The sequence below is a fragment of the Bemisia tabaci genome, chromosome 2, assembly GCF_918797505.1.
Source record: "Bemisia tabaci chromosome 2, PGI_BMITA_v3".
NCBI lineage: Eukaryota > Metazoa > Arthropoda > Insecta > Hemiptera > Aleyrodidae > Bemisia > Bemisia tabaci.
In genome coordinates, this window is record NC_092794.1 from 2,582,685 (window position 1) to 2,598,298 (window position 15,614).

General features: G+C 43.5%; 1 protein-coding gene across 11 annotated transcripts in view; it reads right to left on the reverse strand.

Annotated features, from left to right (window-relative positions):
• The window catches only part of pyd (zonula occludens-like protein polychaetoid), a 321,021-nt gene that overhangs the window by 68,693 nt on the left and 236,714 nt on the right, over positions 1 to 15,614 (reverse strand). The window contains exon 1 of one of the 11 annotated variants that reach the window (XM_072296560.1): positions 12,197 to 12,670. The exons of the other annotated variants lie outside the window; for them this stretch is intronic. Within the exon in view, the coding sequence (XP_072152661.1) occupies positions 12,197 to 12,238 (42 nt within the window). The 5' untranslated portion in view covers positions 12,239 to 12,670. Of the gene's footprint in view, positions 1 to 12,196; positions 12,671 to 15,614 lie in introns of those variants that run through there. 11 annotated transcript variants of the gene reach the window in all.

The window sequence follows — 15,614 nt, forward strand, 5'->3', positions numbered from 1 at the left end:
CGCTTTTTCAAATTTTCCCGCGTCTGGGGGCAGTTTTCAAACGGAAACAATTAACGGCAACTCACGGCTATTTCCGGTCCACTAAAACTGACACCATAACCTAAAAATCGGAGCTCGTGATATCGTGAAATGAAATGTAGAAGGATTGCGTTGGATATTTAAAAGTTGGTCGATTTGGTTACCGCAGAAAGCGTATATGGACCACTATAAGAGATCACGTTGGGTTTGTAAACAAACTGAAGGAAAAAATAACAACAACAACAACAACTCGGCATCTTCCGGAAATCACCGAGCCCGCCGTTTGCTCGTTTCCGGTGATTAGAAAACTGCCCCCAGACGCGGGAAATTTGAAAAAGCGCGTTCCTAACAACGCAAATTGCGCAGTAAGGAGTGTATTTCAGACTTTTTTAATGTGACCATCGTAATTTTCGTGTCATTTGACCTCTGAAAAGTCTATTCGCGCGGCTGTATCTCTTGCATGCAACAGGCCCATTACCTCTTGGTGACTCGACTTCATTTCCCGGCTCAGACCTGTTAATATCCTTAATTAAGGCACCGCGACGCGAACGCCATGCGACCGACGACCGACGACCGACGACCGACGACGTGAAGCGACGCTCATGCAACCCGTTTGTCAATTAGTGATGGCGATATCAAATCGATTATTTCGGTAAATCGATTTTTTGGAAAAAATAATCGGAAAAATCGAATCGATTTTTGGTTGCCGATTTTTAATCGAAATCGATTTTTCGAGCAGAAATCGAATTATTGAAAAAAATCGAAATTTTCTACGTTAATGTGGCACAAAAAGGCCTAAATTCTGTGAAACCCGAGTTTTATTTCAAGGTTCAAATTTGTTTTTAGCGTTGAAGGTGGATTTTCAAGTGTTTTAAAATCGATTTCGAAGAAAATCGATGATACCTTAAATCGATTTTTTCCATCCGATTTTAAAATCGAATCGATTTTCTACCGTAAATCAAATCGATTTCCCGAAATCGATTTATTCGAAAACATCGCCATCCCTATTGTCAATCGTCATCCTCAGTAAATACTGAGCGGCCAACAGAGCGCAGCGTGCAGTTATTAGAAAGTAATAGAAAAACTTTTGCTTCTCTCTGCCGTGCTAAGGAAGAACGCCGTATGAACCAAATTTCTCTTGATAAAACAAGAATTTCTTGGTCAACTTATAAATATTTTTCTTCCAATTTTTCAGATAATTTTGCTCGCAATTCCATCGAAAAGTCCTGAAAATTTCAAGGGAAAATGTCATAAGTTATTTCGGAAATGAACATTTTATTCGAGGAAGTTTGACAACTCTCAAATGTTCATACGACGTTCTTCCTTTAGCACGACAGCTCTGCCATCGCGCTGCAAGTACTGCCATGCTTGGAAAGAACGCCGGCCGTATGAGCATTCGAGAGTTGCCAAATTTCCTCGAATAAAACATGTATTTGTGAGGAGAGTTTTGCAAGGTTTTCTTTGAAATTTTTAGATATTTTAGATTAAATCGCGAACAAAATTGTCTGAAAAATTCGAAATGTTTTTTCACAATTTGCCTGGTAAATTTGACTTATATAGAAGGAAATATGACAATATCGTAAGGCTCATACGACGTTTTTCCTTAGCACGGCAGAGTCATGCGGGCGGAGATTAACTGGACGTATTTATGGTAAAGGGAACTATGTAACACGCTAACCCCATGCACATAGTTCCTTTTAGCATAAATACATCCAACTAAGTCAGAAACAATGGCTAAAATATTTTAGATTGTAAGTTGTTGATGCGAATGGTGAAAGTTAGGTATGTAGAGACACACATAGCAGTGATGTTTGCATCAGGTAGGGGTCAATTATATTATTATATACATTTTGTACGACGTCCTTTGGAAATAAATTCGATTATGAGGTCAACCATTAGAAAGAAGGAGGTTTATTAGTTCCCATTGATCAGACGTTGTCAAAACTGCTGTTGGAACATCTCTCATTTGATCCCCTTAAAATAGGTTAAGGTCACCGAAGTCAAGGGTCAGACAGCCAGGTTAAATGTGAGACGATTGAAAATGCTCGCATATTGACTAGGGTGGTTCGTGGTTCGAGGCATGCCAAACGACGACTTCAATCCTTCCGATTTATTCAGTCTGGAATCTAGACTGTGAGTGGATGTCTGTCTTGCTGTTCGTGTTCACGTAGGTACTATGTCAGTCACTTTAATTTTACTAGAAATAATATTTGGACGTATTTTGGACGTATATCCATAATAAAGCTGATACCGTGCGAGAGATTCGCGAATTCGCGACTCGAGAACTTTCTACGTTCAATATTAACCGAGATATCGCGCTTTGAAAAATTCGGTTTATGACATCATCCACCGCGGTAATGACACCCGTGCTTTCATCCACCTTGCTTCCGTCCGAGTTACAAGTTGAGTAACCAGTGCTAATGTGCGTCACACCTACTGATGAAAACAAGGTGGAATAAACCTAGGGTGTCATTGCCGCGGTGGATGACGGCATTAATCGAATTTTTCAAATCGCAATATTTCGGTTACTATTGAACGTAGAAAGTTGCTGATTCGACGGATCTTTATATTTTTAGCTAAACTACAAGAATCAAGAATCAAACCACGATTCTGTTACCAGCGCAAGCAACACATTAATTGAATCGTGCCGTTCGAAACCCGCTTATGTCCATTTTTTCAGTCTTGAGTTTTTTTGGATTGATAATAATTTTCAGAGTTGCATGCAACCATGAAATCGGAATTGAACAATTGATACTCGATTTAAGGATATCTTAATCCCAAAAAGAATAACTGCAGCGCTTTTATGATTGAATCAACTCTTGAAAACTATTATTAACATGAAAAAACTGAAAGCTGGAAAATTGGACTTTCGTGGTTTTCGCAGGGTACGATTCAATTGAAAACGTCCAAGTTGGGACCTAACCCCAAACCCTTTCCTTTCAGTGTGCACTGTGGGATCCCAAACTATGGGAACCAATCATACATGGATTCTTCATTTCTTAAATCTTAGCATACAGGGGAGAATTAGTTAAAATCAAATTGATGAACGGCTTCTTGACGAGCCGTGCAGACGCGGCAATGCAACATGCTGCCGCTAAGGAAGAACGCCGTATGAATATTCGAGAGTTGCCAAAGTTCCATCGATAGAATGGTCATTTGTTAGGAAAGTTATGAATATTTTCCCTTGGAATTTAAAGGGCTTTTTTGGTGTAATTGCGAGCAAAATTACCTGAAAAATTGGAGGAAAAATATTCACAAGTTTACCAGGAAATTCGTGTTTTATGGAAGGAAATTCGGCAACACCTGAGGGTTCATACGGCTTTCTTCCTTAGGACGGCAGCATGCAACACATAAAGAGTACCCTGCGTGCCTGCGTATGAGGATACTTGGGACTCCTGGGTATTGCGATCGTCTTTGGCCGGGTCAGGATTTGCGTCGGCCACGCGCGTGAAACCTACTTAAGACGCTAATCGATAATCGATGACTAATCAAAGAAGCGGGGGCGTCGGTGGGGAGGCGAGTGCGCCACTCCAGATTCCGCATTCCACCATCTCATGCAGTTCCCAATTCCATTCCCTCTCTCCTCTCCGACTATTTAACGGTACAGCCCAGCTCGGGTCACCTGCCGTCGCGTCGCGTCTTCTATCCAGGAACGCCATATGAGCCTTTAAACGTTGCCAAATTTCTTCTGATAAAATACCATTTTCGGAGGAACCTGCGAATATTTCCCTTTCTGCTTCCCAGAGAATATTTTCCGCTGTGCGATCCATCAAACCGGAAAATTTTGAAGACAAATGGACGTGTTTCGGCTGAACGGAACTACTCACGAGTGGGAAAGATGGGGTGTGCTGTAGGAATCTGCACGAAGGAAAAAACCTCGTGCGTGGGGCCTGAAGTTTAGGTCATATGGATCTCTGAAGTTTTTGGCTTGTGCATCTGAACACTTCAGGTCTAGTTGTCGAGGTTCGGATCAAAGATCGGAGATTGAAGAATTTCAGTCGTGAGAACCGAAGTTTTCCGGATGTGAAAACCGAAGTACTTCAGATGTAAGAACTGAAGTTTCAGATGTGTGATCCAAACCTCGAACCACTTCAGTGTTCAGATGCTCAAGCCGAAAACTTCAGATTCATATGACCTAAACTTCGAGTTCCAGGCATGCAGTTTTTTTCTCCGTGTGGGTACGGAAAAACGTATAACGACGGTGAAACTACCAAACCACGTATCTCGGTTCGCGACGTCGCAGACTTCCTGTCATACTTTATTTTTTAAATGAAAAACTACTTAACATCCAGTCTTGAAAATTTCTGTGATTTTTCCTCTTTGTGCGGAGAAAATTCCGTGAAAATTTCAAGGAATGATATTGATTTGGTCTACTTCAAAAAAATAAAATGTGAGCGTAGATTTTTAAACACCGCAAACGAGATACGAGGTTTGGTAGTTTCACCGTCGATAAGTGGGCGGGTATAGTAACGTATAATCCATCATAACTGAACTTTTTTTCCTGAGTGTATAACAAAATGTGTGATATAAATGGGAGAATTGACGAGCGATCTGATCGCGTTGGAGAGGGGCTCGATGGTTCATCTGAACTCGAAGTCGAAGAAGACGTCGATACTGTATCCTTAAAATCGCGGCGATGATGGATCTCATGTTGGGATCCCCGGGGCCCGGGCGGTGGCGGTGGCGGCGGGCTCGCGACAACTCGCATTCCGACGGGAGCTCATTCGAATAATTGGCTCGAGAAAAGACAGCCTCTGGCCCCGGGTCTCACAGTCCATCTCTCGATGATCATTGGTCCCACCGAGACGGATGGAAACAGATTTCTGTCCAAGGATCAAGAATCAAGTCGGGACCTCGTTAGGCCCCTTCTCCCCGGCGGCCCGAAACTCCTCAACGGCCAACAAGGAAAAAAATCCGCTCGCACCAATGAGAATATTCGATTAATATACCTCCGACTGGAACTGGTTGGCTCGAAGAAGAAAGTAACCGCCAAAAGGCAATTTTCAAGGGAGAACAAATTCGATTTATTCAACAATCGGACTACATTTTGCAATTTGGAACTATACATTCTGGCCCGGTTTAAAAACAACGTATGTGCCATTAATTTCCCTGTGTACATAAGTGTTTTTTCAGATGAGCCGGAATTTTTAGTTCCAAATTGCAAAGTGCGGTCCAATTCGTTATTTTCCTCACGAAAGGACGTAACCACATTCAATTTAGCCAAATTTCCCCGCACAAATTGCATTTTTAACAGGGGAATCTTGGGCATTCGTTACTCAAATTTTACAGATTTTTCCTCGGATCTCATTCAAAAATCAGAGCAATTTTGAACAAAAATCGCACGGATATATTCTTGTAAAAAATTCAATTGTTTGAGTCGATTTTGCAACCTTGGAAAGGAGGTAGGTATTTCTGCTAAACGGAACTAAGCGACAATTTTAGTTCCTTTTCAGGATTTTAGAATCCCGGCAATAGGATTAAATAGGATTCCGTCAAAAGGTCGATTTGTACAAATTTGACGGTTTCTTCAAATGCCGGAGTGGAGAATTTCCACGAAAATTTTTTGTTGCTTCATCTAAGAGTGCTGAATCAGCTGATTTCGCAGTATTATCTACGCTCTTTTTCTGATATGAGAAATAGTAGGAAAAAAAATTTAAAAGAGAAAAATGCACTGTGTAGTGACGTCATCTGGCAGGATTTTCTCATTTAAACACGAGTATTTTATTTTAGCAGATTAGATAATTTTGCCATGTCTTCTACAATTATTGTTCAATTTGTGAACCAAGGGTATCCTCCTCAGTTAAATCAGTATTTTCCACGCAAACACGATCTGCATCTTCCAGACACCTGCAAATTCTCAGTTAAACAGTCCTTAATTCAAATTGCAAGCGAGAAAATATATGGATGATTATTGAACTAATGATCAATAAACGGAGATATCAACGATTTCCTCCTCCTCCCCTTGACGTAGTCGCTTTAAGTGGAACCACGACGGGCGATGAATTTCCACGGGGCGACTAGCCGGCCGCTAAAATAACTACCCTATGATCGCTCAGAAAGCAAGGCTCCGATTTCACAGGTGTCAGAGGTGTAGTTCTCACTGGGTCGACTCGAAGCTAAGGGGTCAGTAGCACGAGGGGCGCCTTTGTTTGGATGTTACGATTGTAGATCCAAATAAAACAGGTGGACGGCCTGGACCTAGAAGGGAGAGGGGGGGACCTGCTACGGGGCCTTGGGAATCTTGGGATCCGTAACTACCCCTGACCGCGCCGCGCCGCGGCCGCATGCACCGCCCTCCAGCGCCGCGCCGCCAAGAATCCGTGCCGTAACCCGTAACCCAGAACGCACCCCAGAGGAACAACACCTCACCCCTAGACGGAGTAGCCGACCGAAACGCCCACGCCTTCGTGACTCCAGTTGCCATATCGCAGCTCCGTAATCAATATGGATGGTAAATTAAATGGCAACAGTACTTTCCGATCCACATTATTTTACTCCTAAATGAGACTCAATGTGAAGAACTATGTTTATACAGCCCTTTTTCATGTCCAAATATATTTCTCGATAGGAATTTTTCCCAGAGAAAAATTACTTGTTGAATTCGGAGCTACTCCTAACTCATTTTAGATTCGAAAATGTGTTTCTGTTAAACTCTATAAATGTGTTTCTGTTAAAACTCTATCCATTTCTCAGTGGACGGGTGGAGCTTCATCAAACTCAAGCAAAGAAGGGTGAATTCCTTTATTTCATCGAAGGATTGCTGAAGTATCGTACGAACTAAGCCTGGGAGGTTCATTATAAACCGAAGATGTTTATACAACGTAATATAACCAGTCCATTTAACAGCAGGGTCGAAATCTCGCGTGCATTAATTTCTGGTTATTATGCAGACGAAAATACTACGGCGATGACGCGAAAAGCGAAGGCATTACGGCTGCATTAAGTACCTGCATCGATCATCCAGATGAAGAGATTTTCCTTTCTCCGCGCATCGCAATAACGCTCGCTCGTTGCGCATGCATAATAATTCAGACTCCGAGGCGCTTTCTGTGGATTCGAGCGGCAATAAAATACGGAATCAAGCGTTTGAAAGAATGTATTTTTGAAAGAATGTATTACTTAAAACATGTAAAACAGTCAAGTTTAAGCAGTATTTGGAGGGATTTAGACCGTCGCTTTGCGAAATTCCGCGGAGGGCTCCACACCAAAACACTTTCGACGTCGACAAAAAACACGGATTGAAATTCGAGCGCGCAGACAGCAAAAAATTGAAGACCGGCAGGAGACTCACGAGCTTGAAGCTAACGCACTCGGCTCGTGCTAAAGAAAAACGCCGTATGAACCAACAGGCGTTGCCAAATGTCCTTCGATAAAACCCAAATTTGCAGGGAAAATTGTGAAGATTTGTTCACAAAATTTTCTGACGATTTTGTGACCAATTTAATCTAATATATCTGAAAATTTCAAAGAAAAATGTGCATGAATGTCGTCAAAAATACACGTTTTATCACAGGAAATTCGGCAACTCTTGAATGTTCATGCGGCGTTCTTCCTTAGCACGGCAGCATGAGCTGTCGTCCTGACAAACCGATGTATGTCCATATATACAACATTGTTTGTCATACACAGTCTTTTTTTAGTCGTGACAACCAGAAGAATTTCGTCATGCACTGGGAAAAAAGTCGCTTGAATCTAGAGTCCAGACTCTTAATAACATTGACAAGAAAAAATACTCTTGATTCAACCGGATTTTTCCTTGAATTGAATAGCCGAATCTCTTGATTTAAGCGGATTTCCTTTGGATTCAAGCAAAAATCCTATTGAATCAAGAGTAATTTTACTTGGAGATGTTTCTAAGAGTCTGGACTCTAGATCCAAGCTACTTTTTTTCCAGTGTGATAAATAATTTTACTTGGCTTGATGGAGGATTTGCAGGTGTTTGAAATACGGATATCATTTGTAAATGGAGACTAACTGAGTGAACTGCTTAAAATTTGATCGAGGAAGGTTTTTGGGAGAAAATTTTGAAAGGGAGCTCCCTCTCCCTCCCCCGGAAACTGGACCGCGACTGCAGTCAACTGCACTCCAGCTTTTACTCGGAAAATTTAAACAGTGTCAAGTTTCTTAAAACTTCTTTATATCTTAACCTTCTTCTTATTCTTTATACCTAACGAGCACGGTTTTTCTCAGCGCCAGAATTTCCAATTTTCCAGCGGGCTGATTATTGAAATTGATAGATAAAGAAGACGGGGAGAAAAAGCAGCAATCCTATTGGTGGACGTGGGTGGCTGAAAAGGACAAAAGAGGTAAGTAATAGACTAGCCAACAGCAACCCACGAGGGGCCCTAAAATTAGTCCATCAATTTCCCTCTAGGTCTTACACAACCATCCGTTTCAACCAATGGGAGCGCTACACTTTCGCTTTAGATTACATATCTATCGCTTTGTCTAACATATTCAAGAATCAGCCCAGCCCGCCGGTCTGTTGATCGCAGTGGGTGAGGCAAACTAAAAATTCCGAGCGGACACGAAACAGTGCGGCGAGGCGTGAACGATCGATTATCGATATTTCCCTATTTGAAGCTATGGTGAAAAATCGATTATTGAGGTGTTGGTTGCGAACACAGTGTTTATCGACCCTTTTCCATAGGTTTAAATGGCGTATCGATGGATGTATCGCAAAGCACGCTACGGCACTGAGACGAAAAGGCGAGCTTGCTCGAAGCTATGACCCAGTTGAGAGGGGAGAGCGAATAGCATTGCTGCGACGAGGTTTCTGCCTTGACTGCACTTTCAGCTTCAACGCGAGCGTGAAATCGTAATTCGCACCTTGGCCCAACTCCCGTCCACCCCCCGCCCCTGCTCGGGACACGGCGAAATACCTGACAATAGCAGTGAACCGAGTTTCTCAATCCCTGCGCTATGAAAGCTCCCGAGAAGGAGCCTTCTGCGGGCCGATTATTGAAATTGATAGACAAAGCTATAGACAAAGAAGACATAGGGGGTATAAAGCAATCCTATTGGTTGAAATGGGTGGTTCTCATAGACTAAGGGGGAAAATGATAGACTAACTGTCGGGTCTCTCGTGGGTTGCCGTTAGTTAGTCTATTACCTACCTCCTTTGTCCATTGCAACCACCCGCTTCTGCCAATAGGATCCCTCCAAATCCTTTTTTTCTTCTTTGTCCATTGCTTTGTCTATCAATTTCAATAATCAGCCCGCAGGTCGATTCTTGAATCATTATCCAACGATCTCCATCAATAAAGCCCTATCTTAGCGGAGGGTATGCACTGGGAAAAAAACTAATTGGATCTGGAGTCCAGACTCTAGAAAACATTGACAAAAAAAGGCCTCTTGATTCAATCAAATTTAAGCTTAAATCAAAAGGAAATCCGCTCAAATTAAGAGGCTTTTGTTCTTGATTTAAGCTTAAATCTGATTGAATCAAGAGTATTTTTCTTGTCGATGTTTTCAAGAGTCTGGACTCTAGATCCAATGTTTTTTTTTTTTTTTTTTTTTTTTTTTTTTTTTTTTTTTTTCCAGTGTGGATTTGATCGATATGAATGGATCGAAAAATGAAAACGTGAGTCGATCGACGTGAATCCATCGACACAGATTCGATCGCCGTGAATCGATCGACATCGATTCGATGGACAACCGTGAATGGATCGAAAAATCTGTGAGTCGATCGAAAAATTTGTGAATCCATCGACAAACCTGTGAATGGATCGAAAAATGCGTGACTTGATCGACAAACCCGGGAATGGATCGAAAAACATGTGAATGGATGGACAAACCCGTTAATCGATCGACAGACCCACGAGTCGATCGAATTTCTGGTGACAATCGTTTCGGCCCCTACACCTACACCATGAAAAATTGGTGTTCACTCGCTCACTGAATGTTCGACTTTCTTAACTGAATTTCAAATTGCACTAGAGGCCTAATATCGCGCTTAATCCCGTATTCATCAGGGCCGGTTTACATTTTTAGCGCCAAAAGCTGAGCTCTGGTTGGTGCCCCTAAAAGTGGGCGCTCCCATGGGGCGAGAGGAAAGGGGGCGCATCTCAGTTCCCTCACCTCCCAGACTAGGAGAAGGATGTAAGGTGCTGGGAACATGTTCTAGATTCAATACAAACGCTCTTCCGTGTCGGCATAAATTCTCAAAAATGTTGCGACCGTCTAGAATGTTGCACCTTACACAGTAAGAAAAAGTAACCAATTTTTTTTTTTTTTTTTTTTTCTTTTTTTTTTTTCCTGCGTCAAATCAACCGAATCTTATCGGGTTGAAACTTGAAGGGGCCAAATTTGTGTGTTGAAAATCTGCAAGATCGAGCCTGGATCACAACGCCGGAGATCTTCCAATGCACTAGCCACTCGCAAGTCTTCCAAAAACTTCTGATTTTGACGAAAGAAACTGGAGTACATAAGTTCGGAAGGTCACGATCTTCATGATCCACAGGGTCGGACTGGCTCGCGTCTGAGGGCGTAGACCCTTGGCTGGCTAAAGGGGCGTAATGTGATATTTCCTGGTAGGGCATTCCCTACGTGGAGAGGGATTCAGAAAATTTTGGCAAATCAGCACAAGTTTACGCTATTTTCAGGTTCAAAGTTTATTGATCGTGCAGAGTAAAATTGAAAAATTGAACGTGATGCAGAGCATTGAGAGCTCACGCTTCGCGTCATCGCGCCTTCAATTTTTCAGATGCAGCACGGACGTCCATCAAGTACGAATAGTTGTATCTCTGCGCCGTCGTAAACACGCATCCTTTCCCTCCCTCTTTACCCATATTGTGTTTGTTTCCGTTTGTCTTATACGTAATGGTGCTTCAAGCACTACGTGAGTAATACAGCCGAAGGTAGGAGAGACGTCTTCAGGCCTTTTTTTAACTTTTCTTCCAAATCAGAGCGACGCTTCATTGACAGCATAAAGCAGAGCATTGAGAGCTCACGGTTCGCGTCATCGCGCCTTCAATTTTTCAGATGCAGCACGGACGTCTATCAAGTACGAATAGTTGTATCTCTGCGCCGTCGTTAACGCGCATCCTTTCCCTCGCTTTATTTTACTATATTGTGTTCGTTTGCGTTTGTTTTATTTGTAATGTTGCTTCAAACTAGAGCAGAGCATTGCGAGTTCACGACTCACGGCATCGCGTCTTACATTTTTCATATGCAATGTGGACATCCATCTTGCGCGAATAGTCGTATCGCGTTTACATTTTAGATGTCTCTTACTTTTGAATTTCGAGATAAATTAAGGTTAAGTTTGCCCGATTCATGCTATGGTATGTCCAAATCAATAGTTATTTGAAAATGAGGAAATATGTTTAAAGGTCTCTTAAGAGGTCTAACTCTCTCCTCTTCCGTTCATTTAAGAAATTTTTCTCACATATTCTCGGTCGTAATTTTTATTTTTCTTATTTAGCTATCTGTAAGAGGGGCGCGTTTTCGGCGCGGAAAGGGGCGTATCTGCCAATGATAGATTAGCCTTATGGCCAGTCCGAGCCTGCCCATGTCTCAGAGTAGCCTGCAACTTCCGTCGATTTAACACAAAAGTGTGTTGGGCATCCAAGTCCTTTAGGTTGACCTGACACAAAAAAAATAACGCGGAGTCACGGAATGACATCAAACACGGACATTTTTAAGCGTGTAGATTGCAGCCTATGTGGCTAAAGAGCCTAATGGAAAATTCGGCCCTTCAAACCCTAAGTGAGCCTTGCTAAGACCGTCAAAGCCAAGTCGTCTTGCCGGGAATCGAACCGCGACCAGCGGTACAAACACTACACCACATGAGGATTTACGCTTCCTCTTCTTCGTCAACGATGAAGGAAACACCGCCTTGCGTTATCGGTCGGGCTGGCCGTGCCAGCAAATCATACTGAACAGCGGACCGATTATTGAAATCGATAGACAGAGTAGACATAGGGCAAATGAAGCAATCCTATTGGTAGAAGCGGGTGGTTGAAATGGACAGAGGCGGTAAGTGATAGACTAACTAACGACAACCGACGAGAAACCTTTAATCGGACCATCATTTTCAGCCTTGGTCCATAACAGCCACCCGTTTTAACCGATAGGCTCCCTCCAGGGTCCCTAAGCCTCGTTGTCTATGGTTTTGTCTATCGATTTCGATAATGAGCCCGGAGGAAGAGGAGGCAGCGGGGGAGGAAAAACTCACCTGGTCCCCTGAGTTCAAATCGGACAGATTCGGCTGGTCCATTGCGATGGTGCTCGGGGGAGAGGAATGACTGAGACATTCCTTCTTGAGGAACGCACTCGCCTCACATAGACGATCAATTTTGAGGGCTTGGACGGGCACTCCACAGGCGAAAAACCCCACAGGAACCACAGTAATCCTCGGCAACCAAAAGCACTGAACTCCCCCGAAACTCGAGCACTTATCCCCGACACTCTCGGAAAACGGATGAAGAAGGGTTTGAGGATCACGCGCACATGATGGGACTTCACTCCGACACTAAAAATCGAACGAGCACCGGTGAATTGCACATGGTAAACAGAACAAAATAGGATGTTGGGGGTTACAGAGCGCACTTCTGGAAGGGATGGGGGTGGGAATGAAGACACAACGGACAGCACAGACCGCGGACAACAACTCGGGACGGGTTCGACGGCGACGCTGACTCGGCCGGAGAAGAAAACGACAACTCCCAACTACTACTCAAGAATCCGGACGAGGGGGGCGGTCGCGAGAGCGGGCCCGAGCGAGATGGAGGCGCCACCACTCGGGAGGTGCGAGAGAGAGAGCCAGAGGCCTGGACGAGGATCCGCGCCCGGGGTTGCCAAGCTGGGCAGCTCTTTTCACATTCCACGAATAAATCCGTGAGTCTCCGGGTCTCGTCGGCGGTGCCGGCTTGGGCGCTTTAAATCGTGTAAATATTGCCCAACTTGGAGCGTGCCTATATTGAGAGAGTATGGCCACTGGGGTTACCACTCTGATTGGTCAGCATCTTAGGTGAATGAAGCTTAGGCCCAAAATGGCGAGCTAAATTATGTAATCAAATGACTAAATGTATTTTCTTTGCTTATCGACTCAGAATTTATCAATGACTTTACAGGACTTATTGACAATTAAGATAATCGGCAATTTGAGAAAAATTATCGAATGAGTGAAGGTTGGCAGCAAGTCGTTGTGGACGCAAATTGGCTGATCATCGCATACAAACAAGACGATTTGTCAAGTTCTCTCGATGGGGCAGTGCATCCTCGTTATTGGTATCATCCAATGGAGCCGTGCTCATTGTTGTTACCAGAGTACCTATGTAAAGAGAGTACGGTATGTCGGTAATTTTGGCGTTAGTTCATTGAGCTGTTAGGGCCCTAAAGGAAAGCCACTCTATAAATTAAAATCTAACTAAAAAATCACTCTGGAGAATTTGAATGCAATTTTTTTATAGCTTCATCTGAGAGTGCTTCAAAAACCGATTTCCCAGTATTTTTTATAATTTTTTTCTGGTAAGGGAAATAGTATAAAAATAGATTTGCAATTGAGAAAATGCACCGCCTAGCGACTGCCTGGCGGCATTTTTCATTTAAACACACGTATTTTAGCAGATTAGATTGTTGTGAGATTATTACCGGATTATTACCTTCTCTCCCGAAGTAAGCGACACATCATTGGCAGCATAGAGCGAAGCTTTGCGAGTTCACGCATCGCGCCTTCAATTTTTCAGATACAACACGGACATCCATCGAGTACGAATAGTTGTATCTCTGCGCCGTCATCAAAGCGAGTCCTTTCTCGCACTCTATTTCCATGTTTCGTCGGTTCCGTTCGTCTTATTTGTAGCGGTGCTGAAGGGGCCACGTGAGCAGCACAGCCAAAGTATGACTCGGATTTTTGTCGGCCAAATTAGGTATCGGGTCAAAAAACTGGATGAAGTGTCTAGCTACCGTCGTTTATGCATTCTTAACTTTCATAACTTCATTGGAAAAAAAACACAGTAGATCTAGAGTCCAGACTCTTAAAAACAACGACAAGAAAAAGTACTCTTGATTCAATCAGAATCGAGCCGGAACCAAGAATCAAGAACCAAGCCTCTTAATTTAAGCGGATTTCGTTTTGATTCAAGCGAAAATCCGATTGAATCAAGAGTCCTTTTTCTTGTCAATGTTTTCAAGAGTCTGGAATCTAGATCCAATGTGTTTTTTTTCCAGCGATCAGCTCGGTGTTTGATTTACTTGCATTGCGTGACGTTGAGGGGCGACGTAGAGTCCCTTTATACTGAGAGTCAAGACAATTTGAATCCATTTCTGATTGGTTCCCGTATTTTAGGCCTCCACATTGTCACAAACGGGAATAAAGATTACATTTTCACCAATTGCAAAGATTATAACTGGAATGGACCAGGGAATTACGGGTTCGGCAAGGAACAAACGGAATGAGAGGAGGAACGGAGAAAGGCATTTGAGAATGGGCCGATCAAAGATTACGAAAAACGTTCAATTTCTGTAATCTTTATTCCCGTTTGTGACATCCATGAGCCGAATTGTCTTGACTCTCAGTATAAAGGGACTCTACCAGAATCGAGCCGAAACCAAGAATCAAGAACCAAGCCTCTTAAGCGGATTTCGTTTTGATTCAAGCGAAAATCCGATTGAATCAAGAGTCCTTTTTCTTGTCAATGTTTTCAAGAGTCTGGACTCTAGATCCAATGTGTTTTCTTTTTCCAGTGATCAGCTCGGTGTTTGATTTACTTGCATTGCGTGACGTTGAGGGGCGACCGAGGACCGGTGGATTTCCAACGAGGTCGGACAACGTGGCGTCGGAGCCGGGTCTACCTTTACAAGCTCGGAGGCACACACCTATGAACTGGAATCAAGTTGATCGAGTGAGGAGCTGCCTGCGGCTCTGGCTCCACGATGGTGGCTCTGTTGCCGGTGCGCAGGATCGGGGCCCTCTTGGCCGCGCTTCGATCCCCGCCGCGGACGCCGACTCTCCACCGCCGCGCGACGTCGCGCCACCGAGCCTCCTCCTTGCCTCTTACCTGTTTACCCTGCCACCTCCGAGCCCCGACGTTTTCATCCCAAAGGCTCTTCCCAGATCCGCCGTCCGTCCGTGGAAAACCCAACCTTCCCAAACCAGGATTCGAGGCAACTTCAAAGCTTTCCATCTTGGATTACTCGAGCAATTTCCCGCATCGTGCAATTAATGCAAACGACCATTCCTTTTTTTTTTGGTGTAAATGCCCACTTTTTTTGGTTATTTGCACGAATTTTGTGCAAATGACGGTCAACCGTCGTTCCCAGCACGAAAGAACGTAACATCATTCCAATGTTGCCAAACGTCCGCTTAAAATAAGATTTTTACCGGGAAAATCATGAGACTTTCCAAGTGAAAACACCCGTCCGTGAAAAACCCAACCTTCCCAAACCAGGATTCGAGGCAACTCCAAAGCTTTTCATATTGGATTACTCGAGCGATTTGCCGCATCGTGCAATTAATGCAAACGACCATTCCTTTTTTTGGTGCAAATGCCCACTTTCTTTGGGTCATTTGCACAAATTTTGTGCGAATGACCGTCAACCGTCGTTCCCAGCACGAAAGAACGTAACTACATTCCAATATTGCCAAATGT